General features: G+C 53.1%; 1 protein-coding gene across 1 annotated transcript in view; it reads left to right on the forward strand.

The window, feature by feature from the left end:
- The window catches only part of BRWD1 (bromodomain and WD repeat domain containing 1), a 246097-nt gene that overhangs the window by 83531 nt on the left and 138408 nt on the right, over positions 1 to 24158 (forward strand). The window contains exons 8-9 of the mRNA XM_075334977.1: positions 20164 to 20385; positions 24015 to 24115. Of these exons, the coding sequence (XP_075191092.1) occupies positions 20164 to 20385; positions 24015 to 24115 (323 nt within the window). The remainder of the gene's footprint in view (positions 1 to 20163; positions 20386 to 24014; positions 24116 to 24158) is intronic.

A 24158-nucleotide genomic window follows, 5' to 3' on the forward strand; every position in this document is an offset into this window, starting at 1 on the left:
TCTTGGCAAATCTTCTTATCCTGGTGCTCTGATAACTGTTTTCCTCCATGGCCGTTTGCCTTACCAACATTCCTTTCATTCCTACAATCTGGAATGGACAAGGGGTTGTCCCTCGGCTCTCTCAAGGGCCAAGAATCGGCGCTCTCTGTGTTTTTTCAAAAGCGTCTAGCTAGGCTTCCGCAGGTCCGCACGTTCCTGCAGGGGGTTTGCCACATGGTCCCACCTTACAAATGTCCGTTGGAACCTTGGGATCTTAACAGGGTCCTGACGGCTCTTCAAAAGCCGCCTTTCTTTGTCGCTCCATTGGGAGACCCAGACAATTGGGTGTATAGCTTCTGCCTCCGGAGGCCACACAAAGTATTACACTTTAAAAAGTGTAAGCCCTCCCCTCTGCCTATACACCCTCCCGTGCATCACGGGCTCCTTAGTTTTATGCTTTGTGTTGAAGGAGGCACACATTCACTCAAGCTCCCATTTTAGTCAGCAGCAGCTGCTGATTGTATCGGATGGAAGAAAAGAGGGCCCTAACAGGGCCCCCGGCATGCTCCCTTCTCACCCCACTAAGTCGGCGGTGCTGTTAAGGTTGAGGTACCCATTGCGGGTACAAAGGCTGGAGCCACATGCCGTTTTTCCTTCCCCATCCCTTAGAGGCTCTGGGAGAAGTGGGATCCTAACCGGTCACCATTCACTGGGACCGGGCTCCCTCCGCAGCCCCTGGGGGAATCTGACGGACAGGAGACTGAGTATCAGGGACAGGCCCTGCATCTAAAAGGTACTCTGTGTCCCCTTGGGGACGGTGCATGGAGCGCCTGTGTTACAGACGCTGCAGCGGCTGCTGTTTTTTTGTGACGACCGGGACTACCGCGCCGACCGCGTTATTAAATTTAGTCCCCGGCTTCTGCGGCCTAGTACCATAACTCCCGCCCCCGGGCCTGCCAGTCAGGGGTAAGGGCGGGACCGTCGACTGGACGTCGGCAGTGAGGGCTGGAGCATACTTAGGTGTTCTCCTCCCCCCTCACTGAGCACTGTGGGGCACCAGATTCCCGCACTTAATTAGTCACGCCCACGGCTCCCTCCTCCCCTGAGAGCTCTGGCAGCCATATTTACAATCACTTCTGCCGGTGGAGGATTTCAGAACGAGCTGTACAGCTCTGGGAGGCCCAGGCAGGGAATCTGGTGGACACACAACCGCTTTGGGCGGTCGGTAAGCCACACCGGTTACCCGGTGCTGGCCCCCCTTGGGTGCCGAAGTGTATATATATATATATATATATATATATATATATATATATATATATATATATATATATATATATATATGTGTATATATATATATATATATATATATATATGTGTATATATATATATATATATATATATATATATATATATATATATATATATATATATATATATATATATATATATATATATATATATATATATATATATATATATATATATATATATATATATATATATATATATATATATATATATTATTATACATTTTCTCTGTTCGGCCGCATTGTTTTGCTTTTGGCTATATACCCTCAGTGATAACTCTCAGAGGAGACTACAGCATGTCGTCCGCAAAGAGCAAGGGTGCCAAGGCACAGGCTTATTTTGCAACCTGTACCTCTTGTGCGGCTATGTTACCTGCAGGTTCCACCTACCCTCACTGTGTGCAACGCTCGGCCCCTGTGGCACTCACTCAGCTCAGGTAGAACCGCCGGCTTCCACTGTCCAGGTGGCAGGGACAGAGTTTTCAGTTTTGGCTGTGAAACTGAGTCGCTTTCACAATCCATGGCTCAGTCTATGGACAGATGGTCTGCTAAGATACTAGAAGCCTTGCAGTCCAGATCGGTTACACAGGCCCCGGGCACTGTGAGTTCATCGCCCCCAGGCCCCTCTCGGTCGGCGCAGCAGAGTGCTCCTGGGGTGACACCTAGGTCCCACGGGGAGGACTCCGACACGGACCGCAGTCCCAGACCGGCTAAGCGGGCTCGCTGGGAACCTTCCCCGGCTTAATCACGCTGTTCGGGGTCTCAGCATGAGGTCTATCTGGAGGATGAAGCGGAGGTCGCAGCTCAGGGCTCTGATCCTGACGTTGCTCTCAATCTTGATACACCTGAAGGGGACACCATAGTAAATGACCTTTATAGCGTCCATCAACCAGGTGCTAGATCTTTCTCCCCCAACTCCACCTATAGAGGAGTCGGCTTCACAGCAGGAGAAACACCAGTTTAGGTTTCCCAAACGTACACGGAGTGCGTTTTTCAATCACTCTAACTTCATAAATGCTGTCCAGAAGCACAGAGCATTTCCGGACAAGCGCTTTACTAAGCGCCTTAATGACACACGTTACCCCTTCCCCCCTGACGTAGTTAAGGGTTGGGCTCAGTGTCCCAAGGTGGATCCTCCAGTCTCTAGACTGGCGGCTAGATCCGTAGTATCAGTGGCAGATGGTTCATCGCTCAAGAATGCCACTGACAGGCAAATAGAGCTCCTGATGAAATCCATCTATGAAGCCATAGGCGCGTCTTTTGCTCCGGCCTTTGCAGCCGTGTGGGCACTCCAAGCTATCTCAGCTTGTCTGTCTGAGATTAATGCAGTCACACGTACCTCTGCTCCGCAAGTTGTGTCTTTGACTTCTCAGGCATCAGCCTTTTCGTCCTACGCCATGAATGCCGTCCTAGACTCAGCGAGCCGTACAGCGGTAGCGTCCGCCAATTCGGTGGCAGTCCGCAGGGCCATGTGGCTACGCGAATGGAAGGCAGACTCTGCTTCCAAGAAGTTCTTATCCGGTTTGCCATTTTCTGGCGACCGTTTGTTTGGCGAGCAATTGGATGAAATTATTAAACAATCCAAGGGAAAGGACTCGTCCTTACCCCAGTCCAAACCAAAAAGACCTCAGCAACGAAAAATTCAATCGAGGTTTCGGTCCTTTCGGCCCTCAGCCAGGTCCCAATCCTCCACGTCCAACAGGCTAGAGAAAGCCAGAGGAACTCTTCTGCATGGCGATCTAAGTCACGTCCTCCAAAGACCGCCGGAGGAACCGCCTCCAAGGCGGCCTCATGACTTTCGGCCTCCCCAAACCGCATCCTCGGTCGGTGGCAGGCTCTTCCGCTTTTGCGACGCCTGGTGGCCACATGTCCAAGACCGATGGGTGAGAGACATTCTGTCGCACGGTTACAGGATAGAGCTCAGCTCTCGTCCTCCGACTCGTTTCTTCAGAACATCTCCGCCACCCGAGCGAGCCGATGCACTTTTTCAGTTTGTGGCACTGCCTTTCGGCCTGGCGACAGCCCCACGGGTGTTCACCAAGGTCATGGCATCCGTGGTGGGGGTCCTACACTCTCAGGGCCACTCGGTAATCCCTTACTTAGACGATCTCCTAGTCAAGGCACCCTCCCGGGTGGCATGTCAACACAGCCTGACCATTGCTCTGGAGACTCTCCAGAGGTTCGGGTGGATCATCAATTTCCCAAAGTCAAAATTGACACCGACCCAATCACTGACTTACCTCGGGATGGAGTTTCATACTCTCTCAGCGATAGTGAAGCTTCCGCTGGACAAACAGCGTTCGCTGCAGACAGGGGTGCACTCTCTCCTTCGGACCCAGTCACACCCCTTCAGGCGCCTCATGCACTTCCTAGGGAAGATGGTGGCAATGGAGGCAGTTCCCTTTGCGCAGTTTCATCTGCGTCCACTTCAATGGGACATTCTCCGCAAATGGGACAGGAGGTCGACGTCCCTAGACAGGAACGTCTTTCTTCGGCGCTCCATTGGGAGACCCAGACGATTGGGTGTATAGCACTGCCTCCGGAGGCCACACAAAGCATTACACTAAAAAGTGTAAGGCCCCTCCCCTTCTGGCTATACACCCCCAGTGGGATCACTGGCTCACCAGTTTTTCTGCTTTGTGCGAAGGAGGTCAGACATCCACGCATAGCTCCACTGTTTAGTCAGCAGTAGCTGCTGACTATATCGGATGGAAGAAAAGAGGGCCCATACTAGGGCCCCCAGCATGCTCCCTTCTCACCCCACTTGCGGTTTGTAAGGTTGAGGTACCTATTGCTGGTACGGAGGCTGGAGCCCACATGCTGTTTTCCTTCCCCATCCCCCTGAGGGGCTCTGAGGAAGTGGGATCTTTCCGGCCACCAAGCCCTGAGGCCGGGCTCCATCCACAGACCCATAGAACCTGCTGGATGTGGAGCGGGAGTGCCGTTCAGGGACAAGGCCCTGCAACTTTCAGGTACTCTGTGTCCCCGTATGGCAGGCCACGCACACTCCAGGCTTGCTGGGTGTGCTAGTGCGCCGGGGACTGTAGCGCTGTGCGCTGGGCTTATAGTCCCTGCAGATTACTGGGGGACTTTACGTATGGGAACCGCCGCGCCGGTCGCTCCGGGAGCGGCGGCGCAGCTGCGACTTGTAGTGCGCCGGGGACGCGCCGACCGCGCTTTTACGGCGGCGGCGCTTCTAACTTTAGTCCCCGGCTTTTGCGGCCTAGCGCCGCTTCGTTCCCGCCCCCACCCTGTCACTCAGGGAAAGGGGGAAACGCTGTTCTATAGCAGCGCCGAGGGCTGGAGCCTTATTTGCATTCTCCAGCCCCCTTCACTAGACACAGTGGGCGCCGGGTTCCCGCTCTTGTCTCGGGCACGCCCTCGGCCCGCCCCTCTCCTCTGGACGCCGGCAGCCATTCCGGCACGCAGAGCGGGAAAACGGAGACAAGCGCTGAGCTACCAGCACAGGATTCCGGCGCCACACACCCGCTTTTGTGCGGGCGGTAAGCGGCAACTAAAGTGCTGACCCACTAATGCCGAAGTGTCCTGTTGTACTTTTGTACGGTCGCTATTCAGGATGCAGACCTAGAAACAGCAGCAAAAGATCTGGGGTGCTAAAGCACAGACTCTATATGCTGCTTGTCTTGCATGTGCTGCAGTGTCATGTGTCCTTTATGCTTGTATGCTTTACATTGCACTGTAAGGGCTATTCTTGGCTGTCTACCCGCCTAGATGGCTAGACAGCGGCAGCAAACAGCAATGGTGCTAAGGCACAAGCTTTCAATGCTGCTTGGATTGCATGTACTGCAGAGTTTATTTTCATGCTTGTACATTCACTGCATGTCGCTATTCTTGGCTAATGCTCCTTGATGACTAGACAACAGCAGCAGAAAAGCAAGGGTGCTAAGGCACAAGCTTTCAATGCTGCTTGGATTGCATGTGCTGCAGTGGTTATTTTCATGCTTGTATGCTATACATTCACTGTATGTCGCTTTTCTTGGCTAATGCTCCTGAATAACTAGACAACGGCAGCAGAAAAGCAAAGGTGCCAAGGCACAGGCTTTCTATGCTCCTTGTACTGCATGTGCTGAAGTGTTTATTGTACTTCATGCTTGTATGCTATACATTGCACTGTACGGTCGCTATTCTTGGCTAATGCTCCTAGATGGCTAGACAGCAACAGCAGCAAAAAAAAAAAAAAAAAAAAAAAAAGCATGGGTGCCAAGGCACAGGCTTTCTATGCTGCTTGTACTGCATGCGATACTGTTCCAGGACCCCCAGTGTGTGCAATTACTCAACGGGGTCTCTGCTACAGGTGGCCAAAAGAACCACCTGTGATCCCTGTCCAGGGACAGGGACGGAGTTGCAGTTTCCGCTGATATATTGTCTGTGACTATGACTAACATCTTACAGACTTTGCAGTCCAGACAGACCTTGGGCAATGTTGATTCAATGCCCCTGGCCACCCTGATTTCGAAACAAATCATGGCTCCAGGAGGGTCCCATGCATCCCAGGGTGCAGGCTCTGACACGGACGACAGTCCCAGACGGCCTAAGCGAGCTCCCTAAGAACGGCCCTCGACTTCATCACAGTACTCTCTGTATGATGATGCAGACGTAGCTGTTCAGGACTCTGATCCTGAGACCGCTCTCAATCCGGATACACCGGATGGTGACGCTATAGTGAATAATCTTATAGCGTCCATCAATGGAAGGTTGGGTATTTCTCCCTCAACTCCTCCAGTGGAGGGGTCAGCTTCACAGCAGAAGAAATCCCTATTTCGGTATCTCAGGCGTATATTGAGTACTTTTCTGGTCACTCTGACTCCAGAGAAGCAGTCCAGGAACACCACGCTTATCCCGATAAGCGTTTTTCCAACCGTATTGAGGATACGCGTTGTCTCTTCCCCCCTGACGGGCTCAAGCGCTCCAAGGGTGGATCCCCCAATCTCCAGGCTTGCGGCTAGATCTATAGTTGCAGTGGAAGATGGGACTTCACTTAAAGATGCCATTGACAGACAGATAGCCCTCTGGTTGCAATCTGTCTATGAAGCTATCGGCGGGTCGGTTGCCCCGGCATTCGCAGCCATAGAGGCACACCAAGCTATTTCAGCTAGTAATGCGCAGAGGGACGCGGTCACATGTACATCTTGGCCGCAGTAGCGTCCTTCACCTCGCAATGTCGGCATTGCGACTCAAGCTGTTTATGCTGTCCTGGACTCTACGAGCCGTACGTCAGTGGCGTCCGCCAACTCAGTGTTGTTACGCTCCTAGTGTTAAGGGATTGGAGCAGATGCTGCTTCCACAAAAGTGCTTAACCAGATTGCCTTTATCTGGTGACAGACTGTTTCGTGAGCGGTTGGATTAAATCATTCAACTGTCCAAGGGTACGGATTCTTCCTTACCCCAGCTATCAAACAAGACCCATCAGGAGAAGGGACAGTCGAGGTTTCGGTCCTTCCCAGGCTCAGGCACGTCCCAATTGCCCTCGTCCAACGGGACTCAAAAGGCTCAGAGGGGCGCAGGTTCCTGGCGGGCTCAATCACGCCCGGAGAAGGCAGCCGGAGGAACCGCTACCAAGGCGGTTTCCTCATGACTTTCAGCCCTCTCTCTCCGCGTCCGCGGTCGGTGGCAGACTCCCCCGCTTTAGCGACATTTAACTGCCACAGGTCAATGGCCGGTGGGTGAGAGACAGTTTGTCGCAAAAACTTCCTCACCGGCCGAGCCGAGGCTCTTCTGCAGGCAGTAGGAGTCGTAATCCCGGTTCCTCCTCAGGAACAAGAGACACTTTTTACTCCGATCTGGTCGGGGTGACAAAATAGGACGACTCCTTCCGTTCCGTTCTGGACCTTAAACTGCTCAACAAGCACGTGAAAACCAGGCGGTTCCGGAGGAATCCCTCCGCTCCGTCATTGCCTCAATGTCTCAAGGAGATTTCCTAGCATCAATAGACATCAGGATGCTTATCTCCACGTGCCGATTGCTCCAGAGCACCGGCGTTTGCTACGATTCGTTATTGAAGACGAGCATCTTCGGTTCGTAGCCCTACCCTTCGGTCTGGCGACAGCCCCACGGGTTTTCACCAAGTTCATGGCAGCAGTGGGACCACTCCCGCACTCTCAGGGTCACCCTGTGATCCCTTACTTAGACCATCTACTTGTCAAGGCACTCTTTTAAGAGGCATGCCAACACAGCCTGAACATGGCGCTGGAGACTTCCCAGAGTTTCGCGTGGGTCCTCAACTTTTCAAAGTTAAACCCAATCGCTGGCATATCTTAGCTTGGGGTTTCACACTCTCTCAGCGATGGTGAAGCTTCCACTGGACAAACAGCGGTCACTACAGACGGGGGTGCAGTCTCTCCTTCAAGGAGACACCTCATCCAGAGGCAGTCCCTTTCACGCAGTTTCATCTGCGTCCACTTCAATAGAACATTCTTCGCTAATGGGAGGGGAAGTCGATGTCCCTACACAGGAACGTCCCCCTTTCTCAGACGTTCAAGGACTCTCTTCAGAGGAGTCCACTCTTCAGATCAATTGTCTGGAGCTCTGGGCAGTGTATATTGCCCTGCAAGACTTCCTGCAGTGGCTGGAAGGCAAACAGATCCGAATTCAGTCGGACAATCCACAGCGGTGGCATACATCAACCACCAAGGCGGACTACGCAGTCGGCGAGCCTCCCAGGAAGTCCGCCGGATTCTGCTAGGGGTGGAAGACAGAGCATACACCATATCCGCAGTTCACATCCCGGGCGTAGAAAACTGGGAAGCAGACTTCCTCAGTCACCAGGGCGTGGACGCAGGAGAATGGTCTCTGCACCCGGACGGGTTTCACGAATCGGCACAACAGCAAGGTCCCGGTTTTCATGACGATCAAAGAGCTCTGGCGACAGGCATCTCACGGTCGGTCAACCGTGGGCACTACCAGACCGGCCAGACTTACTGTCCCAAGGGCCGTTTTTCCATCTGAATTCTACGGCCCTGAACCTACTGTGTGGCCATTGCGTCCTAGATCCTAGTGTCCTCAGGATTATCCCAAGGGGTCGTTGCCACCATGAGACAGGCTATGAAGCCCACGTCTGCTAAGATCTACCACGGAAGTGGAAGATTTTCTTTTACTGGTGCTCTGTACAAGGAGTGTCCCCCTGGCCATTGGCATTGCCTACTTTTCTTTCCTTCCTGCAATCTGGGTTGGAAAAGGGCTTGTCGCTCGGCTCCCTTAAAGGGCAAGTCTCGGCGCTATTGGTGTTTTTTCAGAAGCGTCTAGCACGACGTCCGCAGGTACGCACGTTCCTGCAGGGGGTTTGTCCTATCGTCCCCCCGTACGAGCGGCCGTTAGATCCATGGGATCTGAACACGGTACTAGTTGCTCTCCAGAAGCCGCCTTTCGAGTCTCTGACGGATGTTTCACTCTCTCGACTATCACAGAAAGTGGCCTTTCTGGTAGCGATCACGTATCTTCGGAGAGTGTCTGAGCTAGCAGCGCTGTCATCCAAGGCTCCCTTCCTGGTGGTCCACCAGGACAAGGTAGTGCTGCGCCCCATTCAGGAGTTTCTCCATAAGGTAGTATCCTCGTTTCATATTAATCAGGATATCTCCTTACCTTCCTTTTGTCCTCATCCGGTTCACCGGTATGAAAAGGATTTACATTTGTTAGATCTGGTGAGAGCACTCAGAATCTACATTTCCCGCACGGCGCCCCTGCGCCGCTCTGATGCACTCTTTGTCCTTGTCGCTGGCCAGCGCAAGGGGTCGCAGGCTTCTAAAGCCACCCTGGCTCGATGGATCAAAGAACCAATTCTGGAAGCCTACCGTTCTGCGGGGCTTCCGGTTCCTTCAGGGCTGAAGGCCCATTCTACCAGAGCCGTGGGTGCGTCCTGGGCATTGCGTCACCAGGCTACGGCTCAACAGGTGGGCCAGGCAGCTACCTGGTCGAGTCTGTACACTTTCACCAAACATTATCAGGTGCATACCTATGCTTCGGCGGACGCCAGCCTAGGTAGAAGAGTCCTGCAGGCGGCAGTTGCCTCCCCGTAGGGGAGGGCTGTCTTTGCAGCTCTAACATGAGGTATTTCTTTACCCACCCAGGGACAGCTTTTGGACGTCCCAATCGTCTGGGTCTCCCAATGGAGCGCCGAAGAAGAAGGGAATTTTGTTACTTACCGTAAATTCCTTTTCTTCTAGCTCCAATTGGGAGACCCAGCACCCGCCCTGTTGTCCTTCGGGATTTTTGGTTGTTTTTCGGGTACACATGTTGTTCATGTTGAACGGTTTTCAGTTCTCCGAGGTTATTTCGGAGTGAATTTGTTTAAACCAGTTATTGGCTTTCCTCCTTCTTGCTTTTGCACTAAAACTGGTGAGCCAGTGATCCCACTGGGGGTGTATAGCCAGAAGGGGAGGGGCCTTACACTTTTTAGTGTAATGCTTTGTGTGGCCTCCGGAGGCAGTGCTATACACCCAATCGTCTGGGTCTCCCAATAGGAGCTAGAAGAAAAGGAATTTACGGTAAGTAACAAAATTCCCTTCTTCACTGGCAGCCAAAACCTCTCTTCAGTGGTGGCTTCTTCCCACTTTTGTCGAAGGGAAAATCATTCCTGCCCCCATCCTGGGCTGTGGTCACGACGGACGCGAGTCTGTCAGGGTGGGGAGCGGTTTTCCTTCACCACAGGGCTCAGGGAACCTGGACTCCGACAGAGTCCTCCCTTCAGATCAATGTTCTGGAGATAAGGGCAGTGTATCTAGCCCTAAAGGCGTTCCATCGGTGGCTGGAGGGCAGACAGATCCGCATACAGTCGGACAACGCCACGGCGGTCGCGTACATCAACCACCAGGGCGGCACACGCAGTCGTCAAGCCTTCCAAGAAGTTCGGCGGATTCTGCTGTGGGCGGAAGCCACAGCCTCCACCATCTCCGCAGTTCACATCCCGGGCGTAGAAAACTGGGAAGCAGACTTTCTCAGTCGCCAGGGCATGGACGCAGGGGAATGGTCTCTTCACCCGGACGTGTTTCAAGAGATCGGTTGCCGCTGGGGAACGCCGGACGTCGACCTCATGGTGTCTCGGCACAACAACAAAGTCCCGGCATTCATGGCACGGTCTCAAGATCACAGAGCTCTGGCGGCGGACGCATTAGTTCAGGATTGGTCGCAGTTTCGACTGCCTTATGTATTTCCTCCTCTGGCACTGCTGCCCAGAGTGTTGCTCAAGATCAGGTCCGACTGCCGCCGCGCCATCCTCGTCGCTCCAGACTGGCCGAGGAGGTCGTGGTACCCGGATCTGTGGCACCTCACGGTGGGTCAACCGTGGGCACTCCCAGACCGACCACACTTGCTTTCTCAAGGGCCATTTTTCCATCTGAATTCTGCGGCCCTCAACCTGACTGTGTGGCCATTGAGTCCTGGCTCCTAGCGTCCTCAGGGTTATCTCAAGATGTCATTGCCACTATGAGACAAGCCAGGAAACCAACGTCCGCCAAGATCTATCACAGGGCTTGGAGGATCTTCTTATCCTGGTGCTCTGATCGGGGTTTTACCCCCTGGCCGTTTGCCTTACCCACTTTTTTCTTTCCTTCAATCCGGAATGGACAAGGGTTTGTCTCTCGGCTCTCTCAAGGGACAAGTATCGGCGCTTTCCGTGTTTTTTTCAAAAGCGTCTAGCCAGGCTTCCGCAGGTCCGCACGTTCCTGCAGGGAGTTTGCCACATAGTCCCACCTTACAAGCGTCCGCTGGAACCCTGGGATCTTAACAGGGTGCTAACGGCTCTTCAGAAACCACCTTTCGAGCCGATGCGGGATGTCTCTCTATCACGCCTTTCGCAGAAGGTGGCCTTCCTAGTGGCAGTCACATCACTTCGGAGAGTGTCTGAGCTAGCAGCGCTGTCATGCAAAGCCCCCTTCCTGGTGTTTCACCAGGATAAGGTGGTTCTGCGTCCGGTCCCGGAATTTCTCCCTAAGGTGGTATCCCCTTTTCATCTCAATCAGGATATCTCCTTACCTTCCTTTTGCCCTCATCCAGTTCACCAATGTGAAAAGGATTTGCACTTGTTAGATCTCGTGAGAGCACTCCGGCTCTACATTTCTCGCACGGCGCCCCTGCGCCGTTCGGATGCGCTCTTTGTCCTTGTCGCTGGCCAGCATAAGGGTTCGCAGGCTTCCAAGTCATCCTTGGCTCGGTGGATCAAGGAACAGATTCTTGAAGCCTACCGTTCTTCTGGGCTTCCGATTCCTTCAGGGCTGAAAGCCCATTCTACCAGAGCCGTGGGTGCATCCTGGGCATTGCGGCACCAGGCTACGGCTCAGCAGGTGTGTCAGGCGGCTACCTGGTCGAGTCTGCACACTTTCACGAAGCACTATCAAGTGCATACCTATGCTTCGGCAGACGCCAGTCTAGGTAGGCGAGTCCTTCAGGCGGCGGTCGCCCACCTGTAAGAGGGGGCCGTTTTTCGGCTCTTTTTATCGAGGTATTCTTTTACCCACCCAGGGACTGCTTTTGGACGTCCCAATTGTCTGGGTCTCCCAATGGAGCGACAAAGAAGGGAATTTTGTTTACTTACCGTAAATTCCTTTTCTTCTAGCTCCTATTGGGAGACCCAGCACCCGCCCCTGTTCCCTTCGGGCTGTTGTTCTTTTGTGTACACATGTTGTTCATGTTGAATTCTTCTTTTGGTTCATGGTTTCAGTTCTCCGAACATCCTTCGGATTGAATTTACCTTAGACCAATTTATAAGTTTCCTCCTTCCTGCTTTTGCACCAAAACTGAGGAGCCCGTGATGCACGGGAGGGTGTATAGGCAGAGGGCAGGGGTTACACTTTTTAAAGTGTAATACTTTGTGTGGCCTCCTGAGGCAGAAGCTATACACCCAATTGTCTGGGTCTCCCAATAGGAGCTAGAAGAAAAGGAATTTACGGTAAGTAAACAAAATTCCCTTCTTTGAGCCGCTGCGGGATGTCTCTCTCTCCCGTCTTTCTCAGAAGGTGGCCTTCCTGGTGGCAGTCACATCACTTCGGAGAGTGTCTGAGCTTGCAGCGCTGTCATGCAAAGCTCCCTTCCTGGTTTTCCACCAGGATAAGGTGGTTCTGCGTCCGGTCCCGGAATTTCTCCCTAAGGTGGTATCCCCTTTTCATCTAAATAAGGATATCTCCTTGCCTTCCTTTTGCCCTAATCCAATTTACCAGTGTGAAAAGGATTTGCACTCTTTGGATCTTGAGAGCACTCCGGTTCTACGTGTCTCGCACGGCGCCCCTGCGCCGTTCAGACGCGCTCTTTGTCCTTGTCGCTGGCCAGCGTAAGGGCTCTCAGGCCTCCAAGTCAACCTTGGCTCGGTGGATCAAGGAACCGATTCTAGAGGCCTACCGTACTTCTGGGCTTCCGCTCCCTTCAGGGTTGAAAGCCCATTCTACCAGAGCCGTAGGTGCGTCCTGGGCATTGCGGCACCGGGCTACGGCTCAGCAGGTGTGTCAGGCAGCTACGTGGTCTAGTCTGCACACCTTCACGAAGCACTATCAAGTGCATACCTATGCTTCGGCAGACGCCAGTCTAGGTAGGCGAGTCCTCCAGGCGGCGGTTGCCCACCTGTTTCAGCTTTTTTTAATGAGGTACTGTTTCTTTGTCGCTCCATTGGGAGACCCAGACAATTGGGTGTATAGCTTCTGCCTCCGGAGGACACACAAAGTATTACACTTTAAAAGTGTAACCCCTCCCCTCTGCCTATACACCCTCCCGTGCATCACGGGCTCCTCAGTTTTATGCTTTGTGTGGAAGGAGGCACACATCCACTCATGCATTCTCATATTAGTTATATCGGTTGGAAGAAAAGTGGGCCCCCACGGGGCCCCCGGCATGTTCCCTTCTTACCCCACTACGTCGGCGGTGCTGTTAAGGTTGATGTACCCATTGCGGGTACAAAGGCCGGAGCCTCATGCCGTTTTCCTTCACCATCCCTTAGCGGCTCTGGGAGAAGTGGGATCCTGACCGGTCATCCATTTACTGGGACCGTGCTCCCTCCACAGCCCCTGTGGGAATCTGCCGGACAGGAGTCTATTCATCCTCAGGGACCGGGCCCTGCATCGCTAAGGTACTCTGTGTCCCCATGGGGGCTGTGCATGGAGCGCCTTCTTCCCGAACGCTGCAGCAGCTGCTGATTTGTGAAGACCGGCGGACTTCCGCGCCTGCTTGTAGGCCGCGGTCTTAAATTTAGTCCCCGGCTTCATTGCGGCCTAGTAGCAAAACTCCCGCCCCCGGGCCTGCCTGTCAGGGGTAAGGGCGGGACTGCCGACCTGACGTCGGATGTGAGGGCCGGAGCATCCTGTATGTTTCCTCCCCCCTCACTGATCACTGTGGGGACCCCAGATTCCCGCACTTTTCTAGCGCTGCCCACGGCTCCACTCCTCCCCAGAGAGCTCCGGCAGCCATTTTTTTGGCATTCTGCCGGTGGAGGATTACCAGGAAAGAGCTCTGCAACTCTGGGAGGCCTAAGGCAGGGAATCTGGAGGACACACACTCCGCTTTTTAGCACACAGGTCACCCGGTGCTGGTCCCCTTAGGGTGCCGGAATAGTTCTGTTATATATATATATATATATATATATATATATATAGATATATAGATATATAGATATATAGATATATAGATATATAGATATATACTTCTGTTCGGTCGGGCTATATACCCTTTCCCATATACCCTCAGTGATCACTCTCCTAGGAGACAACAGCATGTCGTTCACAAGGAGCAAGGGTGCTAAGGCACAGGGTTTTTTTGCGACCTGTACCTCTTGTGCGGCTATGTTACCTGCGGGTTCCACCTACCCTCACTGTGAGCAATGCTCGACCCCTGTTTTGCTTGCTCAGCCGGAGCCTCTGTCACTAGTGGACCCCTCGGCTCAGGTAGACCCCCCCTGCTCCCCCTGTCCAGGCGGCAGGGACAGAGTTTGCTGTTTTTTGCTGAAAAACTGAGTCACTCTCACAATCCATGGCTCAGTCTATGGACAAATGGTCTGCCAAGCTGCTAGAAGCTTTGCAGTCCAGACCGGTCCTTTCACAGGCCCCGGGCCCTGTTGGATCGTCGCCTCCAGGCCCCTCTCGGTCCGCGCCGCAGCGCGCTCCCAGGGGGGGCCCTAGGTCTCACGTGGAGGACTCCTGCACGGACCTCAGTCCCAGACCGGCTAAGCGGGCTCGATGGGAATCTTCCCCGACTTCTTCATGCTGCTCGGGGTCCCAGCTTGAGGACTCTCTGGAGGACGAGGCGGATGTCGCAGCTCAGGACTCTGACCCTGACGTTGCTCTCAATCTTGATACACCTGAAGGGGACGCCTTAGTAAATGACCTTATCTCGTCCATCAACCAGGTGTTAGATCTATCTCCCCCGCCTCCACCTGTAGAGGAGTCGACTTCTCAGCAGGAGAAACACCAGTTTCGGTTCCCTAAACGTACACGGAGTGCGTTTTTCGATCACTCTAACTTCAGAGATGCTGTCCAGAAGACCAGAGCGGTTCCGGACAAGCGCTTTACTAAGCGCCTTACTGACACACGTTACCCCTTCCCCTCTGACGTAGTTAAGGGTTGGGCTCATTGTCCCAAGGTGGATCCTCCAGTCTCTAGATTGGCGGCTAGATCTGTGGTATCGGTTGCAGATGGCTCATCGCTAAAAGATGCCACTGACAGGCAGAGCTCCTGGTGAAATCCATCTATGAAGCCACGGGCGCGTCTTTTGCCCCGGCTTTTGCAGCCGTGTGGGCACTCCAAGCTATCTCAGCTTGTCTGGCTGAGATTAATGCGGTCACACGTAATTCTGCTCCGCAGGTTGCGTCTTTGACTTCTCAGGCGTCAGCTTTTTCTTCCTACGCCATGAACGCAGTCCTAGACTCTGCTAGCCGTACAGCGGTGGCATCCGCTAATTCTGTGGCAGTCCGCAGGGCCATGTGGCTGCACGAATGGAAGGCAGACTCAGCTTCCAAGAGGTTCTTAACCGGTTTGCCGTTTTCTGGCGACTGATTGTTTGGCGAACGATTGGATGAGATTATTAAGGAATCCAAGGGAAAGGACTCATCCTTACCCCAATCCAAACCTAAGAGACCTCAGCAACGGAAAATACAATCGAGGTTTCGGTCCTTTCGTCCCTTCGCCAAGCCCCAATCCTCTTCGTCCAGCAGGCCGGAGAAAGGCCAGAGGAACTCATATGCGTGGCGGGCTAAGTCACGCCCCCAAAAAGCCGCCGGAGGCAATGCCTCCAAGGCGGCCTCTTCATGACTCTCGGCATCCCCGAACCGCATCCTCGGTCGGTGGCAGGCTCTCACGCTTTTGCGACGCCTGGTGGCCACATGTTCAAGACCGATGGGTGAGAGACATTCTGTCTCACGGTTACAGGATAGAGTTCAGCTCTCGTCCTCCGACTTGTTTCTTCAGAACCTCTCCGCCCCCCGATCGGGCCGACGCACTTTTTCAGGCGGTGGACGCTCTGAAGACAGAAGGAGTTGTGATCCCTGTTCCCCCTCAGGAACATGGTCGCGGCTTTTACTCCAACTTGTTCGTGGTGCCAAAGAAGGACGGTTCATTCCGTCCCGTTCTGGACCTCAAACTACTCAACAGACATGCGAGCACCAGACTGTTTCGGATGGAATCTCTCCGCTCGGTCATCGCATCGATGTCACAAGGAGACTTCCTAGCATCGATCGATATCAAGGATGCTTATCTCCATGTGCCGATCGCACCCGAACATCAACGCTTCTTGCGTTTCGCCATCGGGGACGAACACCTTCAGTTCGTGGCATTGCCTTTCGGCCTAGCGACAGCCCCACGGGTGTTCACCAAAGTCATGGCATCCGTTGTGGCGGTCCTACACTCTCAGGGCCACTCGGTGATTCCCTACTTAGACGATCTCCTAGTCAGGGCACCTTCTCAGGTGGCGTGTCAAAACAGCCTTACCGTAGCTCTGGCGACTCTCCAGCAGTTCGGGTGGATCATCAACTTCCCAAAATCCAAGTTGACACCGACCCAATCACTGACTTACCTCGGGATGGAGTTTCATACACAGTCAGCGGTAGTCAAGCTACCGCTGGACAAACAGCTTTCTCTGCAGGCAGGGGTGCAATCACTTCTTCGGGGTCAGTCACACCCCTTAAGGCGCCTCATGCACTTCCTGGGGAAGATGGTGGCAGCGATTGAGGCAGTGCCCTTCGCGCAATTCCATCTGCGGCCACTCCAGTGGGACATTCTCCGCAAATGGGACAGGAGGTCGACTTCCCTCGACAGGAACGTCTCGCTTTCCCTTGCAACCAAGACGTCTCTTCAGTGGTGGCTCCTTCCCAATTCTCTATCGCAAGGAAAATCCTTCCTACCCCCAACCTGGGCTGTGGTCACCACGGACGCGAGCCTGTCAGGGTGGGGAGCGGTTTTCCTCCGCCACAGGGCTCAGGGAACCTGGACTCCGGTAGAGTCATCCCTTCAGATCAATATTCTGGAGATAAGGGCAGTGTATCTAGCCCTATTGGCCTTTCATCGGTGGCTGGAGGGCAGGCAGATCCGTATCCAGTCGGACAACGCCACTGCCGTCGCATACATCAACCACCAAGGCGGCACTCGCAGTCGTCAAGCCTTCCAGGAAGTCCAGCGGATTCTGCAGTGGGTGGAAGCCACAGCCTCCACCATCTCCGCAGTTCACATCCCGGGCGTAGAAAACTGGGAAGCAGATTTTCTCAGTCGTTAGGGCATGGACGCGGGGGAATGGTCTCTTCACCCAGACGTGTTTCGAGAGATCTGTCGCCGCTGGGGAACGCCGGACGTCAATCTTATGGCGTCACGGCACAACCACAAAGTCCTGGCATTCATGGCCCGGTCTCAAGATCACAGAGCTCTGGCGGCGGACGCATTAGTTCAGGATTGGTCGCAGTTTCGACTGACTTATGTATTCCCTCCTCTGGCACTGCTGCCCAGAGTGTTGCGCAAGATCAGGTCCGACTGCCGTCGCGCCATTCTCGTCGCTCCAGATTGGCCGAGGCGGTCGTGGTACCCGGATCTGTGGCATCTCACGGTGCGTCAACCGTGGGCGCTTCCAGACTGCCCAGACTTGCTGTCACAAGGGACGTTTTTCCATCTGAATTCTGCGGCCCTCAACCTGACTGTGTGGCCATTGAGTCCTGGCTCCTAGCATCTTCAGGGTTATCTCAGGATGTCATTGCCACCATGAGACAGGCCAGGAAACCAACGTCCGCCAAGATCTTTTACAGGTCTTGGAGGATCTTCTTATCCTGGTGTTCTGATAATGGTTTTACTCCCTGGCCTTTTGCCTTACCCACTTTTCTTTCATTCCTTCAATCCGGAATGGACAAGGGTTTGTCACTCGGTTCTCTCAAGGGACAAGTATCGGCGCTATCCGTATTTTTTCAAAAGCGTCTGGCCAGGCTTCCGCAGGTCCGCACGTTCCTGCAGGGAGTTTGCCACATAGTCCCACCTTCCGCTGGAACCCTGGGATCTTAACAGGGTGTTAACGGCTCTTCAAAAACCACCTTTCGAGCCGCTGCGGGATGTCTCTTTATCACGTCTTTCGCAGAAGGTGGCATTTCTAGTGGCAGTTACATCACTCCGTAGAGTGTCGGATCTGGCAGCTTTGTCATGCAAAGCCCCCTTCCTGGTTTTTCACCAGGATAAGGTGGTTCTGCGTCCTGTTCCGGAATTTCTCCCTAAGGTGGTATCTCCTTTTCATCTCAATCAGGATATCTCCTTACCTTCATTTTGCCCTAATCCAATTCACCAATGTGAAAAGGATTTGCACTTATTAGATCTAGTGAGAGCACTCCGGTTCTACGTGTCTCGCACGGCGCCCCTGCGCCGTTCAGATGCGCTCTTTGTCCTTGTCGCTGGCCAGCGTAAGGGTTCGCAGGCTTCCAAGTCAACCTTGGCTCGGTGGATCAAGGAACCGATTCTTGAAGCCTATCGTTCTTCTGGGCTTCCGCTTCCTTCGGGGCTGAAAGCCCATTCTACCAGAGCCGTGGGTGCGTCCTGGGCATTGCGGCACCGGGCTACGGCTCAGCAAGTGTGTCAGGCAGCTACCTGGTCTAGTTTGCACACTTTCACGAAACACTATCAGGTGCATACCTATGCTTCGGCAGACGCCAGTCTAGGTAGGCGAGTCCTTCAGGCGGCGGTTGCCCACCTGTAAGAGGGGGTCGTTTCGGCTCTTTTTATCGAGGTATTCTTTTACCCACCCAGGGACTGCTTTTGGACGTCCCAATTGTCTGGGTCTCCCAATGGAGCGACAAAGAAGAAAGGAATTTTGTTTACTTACCGTAAATTCCTTTTCTTCTAGCTCCTATTGGGAGACCCAGCACCCGCCCCTGTTCCCTTCGGGCTGGTTGTTCTTTTGTGTACACATGTTGTTCATGTTGAATTGTTCTTTTGGTTCATGGTTTTCAGTTCTCCGAACATCCTTCGGATTGAATTTACCTTAGACCAATTTATAAGTTTCCTCCTTCCTGCTTTTGCACCAAAACTGAGGAGCCCGTGATGCACGGGAGGGTGTATAGGCAGAGGGGAGGGGTTACACTTTTTAAAGTGTAATACTTTGTGTGGCCTCCGGAGGCAGAAGCTATACACCCAATTGTCTGGGTCTCCCAATAGGAGCTAGAAGAAAAGGAATTTACGGTAAGTAAACAAAATTCCCTTCTTTTTTACCATTAAAAATGCTTTTTTTTAACATGTAAACGTAACAAAAAAGTGCAGGTTTGTTTTAATAAACAAAAGAAAAATGTTCACAAAAAGTGATCCAAAGGTGTAAAAAAACACATGAAATCACTAAAATGTCACTTGGCCCTGCAAAGAATGCGGTCCCCAAAATATTTTTTTTTGTGCGGCCCATACACCCAGCCGAGTTTGAGACCCCTGTTCTAGATCCTGTGGCCGTAATATGGTCTTTAAAAATGAAAAGGTCACGTATTATTGGATTTCTTTTAACCCTGTAACTTTAGACCTTGCTGCAGAAAACTAATAACTTAAAGGGATTGATTGTAGAGAACCATTTTTTTCCTGTATACTTGTCCCTGGCGCTGCTGTTGTTGTTTGAGTCTGCAGTGAATATTCATGAGCATAATGAGGGGCCCAGAAGCAACAGGAGCACCAGAGACCGGTAAGTGTAACAATTTTATTTTTGTGACCTGTGTTTTCCCCAATACATGTCACATGGATCACAGGTGTCACACTGATGTGCTGCCGGAGAAAACGGATATGTCGCCGTGTGGAGCACACGGTCCTTGTGAAAACACGGATGTGTGACCAAGCCCATTGATTGTAACGGGTCTACGCGAGTCCGTGTTTCCGGTATGTGTGAAAACGGATGTCACAAGTACCAGACACATGGATGTGTGAAGGAGGCCTTAAAGGGATATCTGAGGCAGTGACTTTAGTAGTAAATTGCTGCCTCCTTCCTTACTACTTACTGCAGCACAGCTCCTGCCCTAACGTGACCACTAATGGAGGGGCACGGGACCGGACATGCTTGCCCTTTGCAAAGGAAACCAGCTCGCATGCCGTGCCCTGCGCAGTGTTCATCATTGGAGGCTGCAGATTGACAGGTCTGGTCACATGCCCGTCCATCGGCAGCAGCACAGGCCAGAGGGATAGAGAAGATCAAGGATAATAAGCGGACTGCAATATACAAATTCTGACATCTGTTCCCAGAACATTGTATTTGTGAGGGACTCTCTGCAATAATGAAGGTGCAGTGGCCGCTGCTTGCTGCATTTTGTGGTAAGGATCATTGAGCCGCGGTAGACTGTTACGGTTGATCACATCTAGGTTGTCCATCTGTTCTCCTCATATGTAAAATGTGCTCAGCTTTTGTAGGCAAACGACATTGCAAGCTTATGGTGTTTTTTCTGTTTGTATTCCCTCAGGGCTCTGATGATTGCTTGGTGAAGGTCTGGTCTGCACTTGATGGACGGCTGCTAGCCACACTGAGAGGGCACTCGGCCGAGATCTCTGAACTTACTGTGAACTATGAGAACACCCTGATCGCTGCTGCAAGTTGTGAGAAGATCATCAGGGTGTGGTCTCTCCGGACCTGCGCGCCCATCGCCGTGCTCCAGGGTCACTCGGGGGCTGTTACCTCATTACTTGTAAGCATCAAGTTCCCCATTGTAAAAGACGCATTCATTCATCCCCTCCCCAAATTCTATAGATTCTAGCACTTGATTCACATGCTGCGAATATTAATTTGTAGTGGGGCAAATCTACAGTGTAATAATTGTACATTGGACTCTAAACAGGAGCAGAAAAAAATGCGCTCAAATGTACATGTGGTTCTTGCTGTAAATTCACCATATTTCTGGACTGTCAATAAATCAACAGGAGCAGAGACATTTTGACCTGTCTTTTATAGACGTATGTACAGTGTTTTTGGTAGCAATATTTATAGGGGATCTAGTGCCTTAGAGGAGAGCCATACAATAGCTTCCTTTAGGCCTAAAGCTGCCGTTGGCTTCAATGTATGAGCCCTTGGTTCAGCTGTTCCCATTCTGGCTCTTGTGTTCCTCCCAGTGCAGAATAGACCGTGCCAGTTTTGGACAGTATAATGTGATTTTGGATCATGTGAGATGGGCTGTGCGGTATTAGTACTTGGTGTACCTGACATGGACGCTTTGTGTCATTGATCCTAAGTAAAGTGTTTATCCTAAGTAAAGTGTTGCAGGTTTTTCTAAGAAGAAATCATATTCACCTTCCCACTTCCAAACTTCCCCATAATTATTGGACATTTTAAAAAATTAAAGACTTTCTGACAATGGCTATCGGACTGCAAGAGTCTGGGGGTTGGCGATCGGGCTGTTGCATCTGGGGGTTGGCGGTCGGGCTGTTGCATCTGGGGGTTGGCGGTCGGGCTGTTGCATCTGGGGGTTGGCGGTCGGGCTGTTGCATCTGGGGGTTGGCGGTCGGGCTGTTGCATCTGGGGGTTGGCGGTCGGGCTGTTGCATCTGGGGGTTGGCGGTCGGGCTGTTGCATCTGGGGGTTGGCGGTCGGGCTGTTGCATCTGGGGGTTGGCGGTCGGGCTGTTGCATCTGGGGGTTGGCGGTCGGGCTGTTGCATCTGGGGGTTGGCGGTCGGGCTGTTGCATCTGGGGGTTGGCGGTCGGGCTGTTGCATCTGGGGGTTGGCGGTCGGGCTGTTGCATCTGGGGGTTGGCGGTCGGGCTGTTGCATCTGGGGGTTGGCGGTCGGGCTGTTGCATCTGGGGGTTGGCGGTCGGGCTGTTGCATCTGGGGGTTGGCGGTCGGGCTGTTGCATCTGGGGGTTGGCGGTCGGGCTGTTGCATCTGGGGGTTGGCGGTCGGGCTGTTGCACCTGGGGGTTGGCGGTCGGGCTGTTGCACCTGGGGGTTGGCGGTCGGGCTGTTGCACCTGGGGGTTGGCGGTCGGGCTGTTGCACCTGGGGGTTGGCGGTCGGGCTGTTGCACCTGGGGGTTGGCGGTCGCGCTGTTGCACCTGGGGGTTGGCGGTCGGGCTGTTGCACCTGGGGGTTGGCGGTCGGGCTGTTGCACCTGGGGGTTGGCGGTCGGGCTGTTGCACCTGGGGGTTGGCGGTCGGGCTGTTGCACCTGGGGGTTGGCGGTCGGGCTGTTGCACCTGGGGGTTGGCGGTCGGGCTGTTGCACCTGGGGGTTGGCGGTCGGGCTGTTGCACCTGGGGGTTGGCGGTCGGGCTGTTGCACCTGGGGGTTGGCGGTCGGGCTGTTGCACCTGGGGGTTGGCGGTCGGGCTGTTGCACCTGGGGGTTGGCGGTCGGGCTGTTGCACCTGGGGGTTGGCGGTCGGGCTGTTGCACCTGGGGGTTGGCGGTCGGGCTGTTGCACCTGGGGGTTGGCGGTCGGGCTGTTGCACCTGGGGGTTGGCGGTCGGGCTGTTGCACCTGGGGGTTGGCGGTCGGGCTGTTGCACCTGGGGGTTGGCGGTCGGGCTGTTGCACCCGGGGGTTGGCGGTCGCGCTGTTGCACCCGGGGGTTGGCGGTCGCGCTGTTGCACCCGGGGGTTGGCGGTCGCGCTGTTGCACCCGGGGGTTGGCGGTCGCGCTGTTGCACCCGGGGGTTGGCGGTCGCGCTGTTGCACCCGGGGGTTGGCGGTCGCGCTGTTGCACCCGGGGGTTGGCGGTCGCGCTGTTGCACCCGGGGGTTGGCGGTCGCGCTGTTGCACCCGGGGGTTGGCGGTCGCGCTGTTGCACCCGGGGGTTGGCGGTCGCGCTGTTGCACCCGGGGGTTGGCGGTCGCGCTGTTGCACCCGGGGGTTGGCGGTCGCGCTGTTGCACCCGGGGGTTGGCGGTCGCGCTGTTGCTTTTTTTTTAAGGGGTTGTCTCATCTATTTAAATGGGTAAAATTGCAAAATGATTGTAAAAGAAACAAGCAACTTGAAACTTGCCTCTTAAAATCCTGTAGTTGGCCTGATCTGTCCATCTGTAGCGCTGCGCTCCCCGGCAAGCAAGGGAGCAAGCAGAGGAGCCCAGCAGTCCTGAACATGGAGCCTCCTGAACAGCAGTTCTGAACATCGAGATTACTTGAGAAAGCAACCCTTTCAGAACTTTACTATGCAGGATAAAATGGCACAAACTGTGTACACGTCTGACATAATAGTGATGGCTGCAGCTGATTGATGGCTTCTGATTGGCTGTAGCAGTCATATAATATAGTTTAAGCTACATGAGGGCTGAGAGGAAAAAAACAACGCTGGTCCTGAGAGGCAAGAACAGTTATTTCAGTGATATAGGCCTGACACAGCCTTTTCATAAGGCGACGGTCTGTCTGTCCACATGGACCCAAGGAAGCATATCCATACGCAAAACGGCCGTCGTCCGTGGAGGGGCCTGCTGTCAGCTCTACTCCTGCCTTTTTACTGCACAGCACTTAAAGAAATTTGTTGGATTCTGCCTATAGTTATTTCATGCTGCACAGTGGCGCGATTAAGACGTTGGGGTTGTCTACATCTGGAATCAACTTTTTGGACAATTTTTTTTTTGACATTTTTGGTTTTGTTAGCAAATTTTTTTTTTTCCCCCTCAGGCTGTGATTCTCTGCACATTCAACATTTGAAGTGGTCATAAATAACCGAGCTTAGAAAAAGATAGTTAAGAATGAAAAACTCTCCCACTTGTCCATCAGACTGCGCTTACTGACAGATTCTTACTTCACTCATTCTCCAGCCAGCAATAGGTTGTGCAACACAGGAGCTATAGCAGGCAGCCTGTCTAATGAAGCAGAATTCCAAAGATGATTTGTATCCAACAACACAAGCATTTAAGATTCCCCTAACCCCCAAAAAGGGAGCAACCTCTATACGGCCAGGCTGAGTCTGATGTATTTCCTGATCCGTATATGAATCGTAAGGCCTGAAGTGACCCCAGGGCTCCTGACGTGATCCTACATACTCAGAGACACAGATAAGGCTTTAGGTTTGGGTCTGCACACCCGTGTTAATACATTGCAGTGCATATATGGGCCATGAAATGAACCCAGCCTATGCACAGTGGCCCGGTGGTTAGCATTACATGGTAGCCCCACCAAGGGTAAAATCTGCAAGGAGTTTGTATGTTCTCCTCGTGGGTTTCCGCCTGTTCCTAATTCCTCCCAAACCCCAAAGACATCGTGATGGGGAATGTGGATGGTCATCGCTGTCCCCTCGGGGCTCACAATGTCTGTAGAACGCTGTGGAATATGTTGGCGATATATAAACAAGCATATTAATCTTGAGTTCTTGTATGGTTTCTCTTTTCTAGTTCAGTCCTCTGGTGAAAGGATCTACCCGATACTTGGTGTCTACCGGCGGAGACGCGACAGTCTGCTTATGGCAATGGGACGTGGATACCCTACAGTTCAAGTGGGTCCCACAACGCTTACACAGAATTTTTTATTATTTGTCT

This window comes from Anomaloglossus baeobatrachus, chromosome 2 (assembly GCF_048569485.1).
Source record: "Anomaloglossus baeobatrachus isolate aAnoBae1 chromosome 2, aAnoBae1.hap1, whole genome shotgun sequence".
Taxonomy (NCBI): domain Eukaryota; kingdom Metazoa; phylum Chordata; class Amphibia; order Anura; family Aromobatidae; genus Anomaloglossus; species Anomaloglossus baeobatrachus.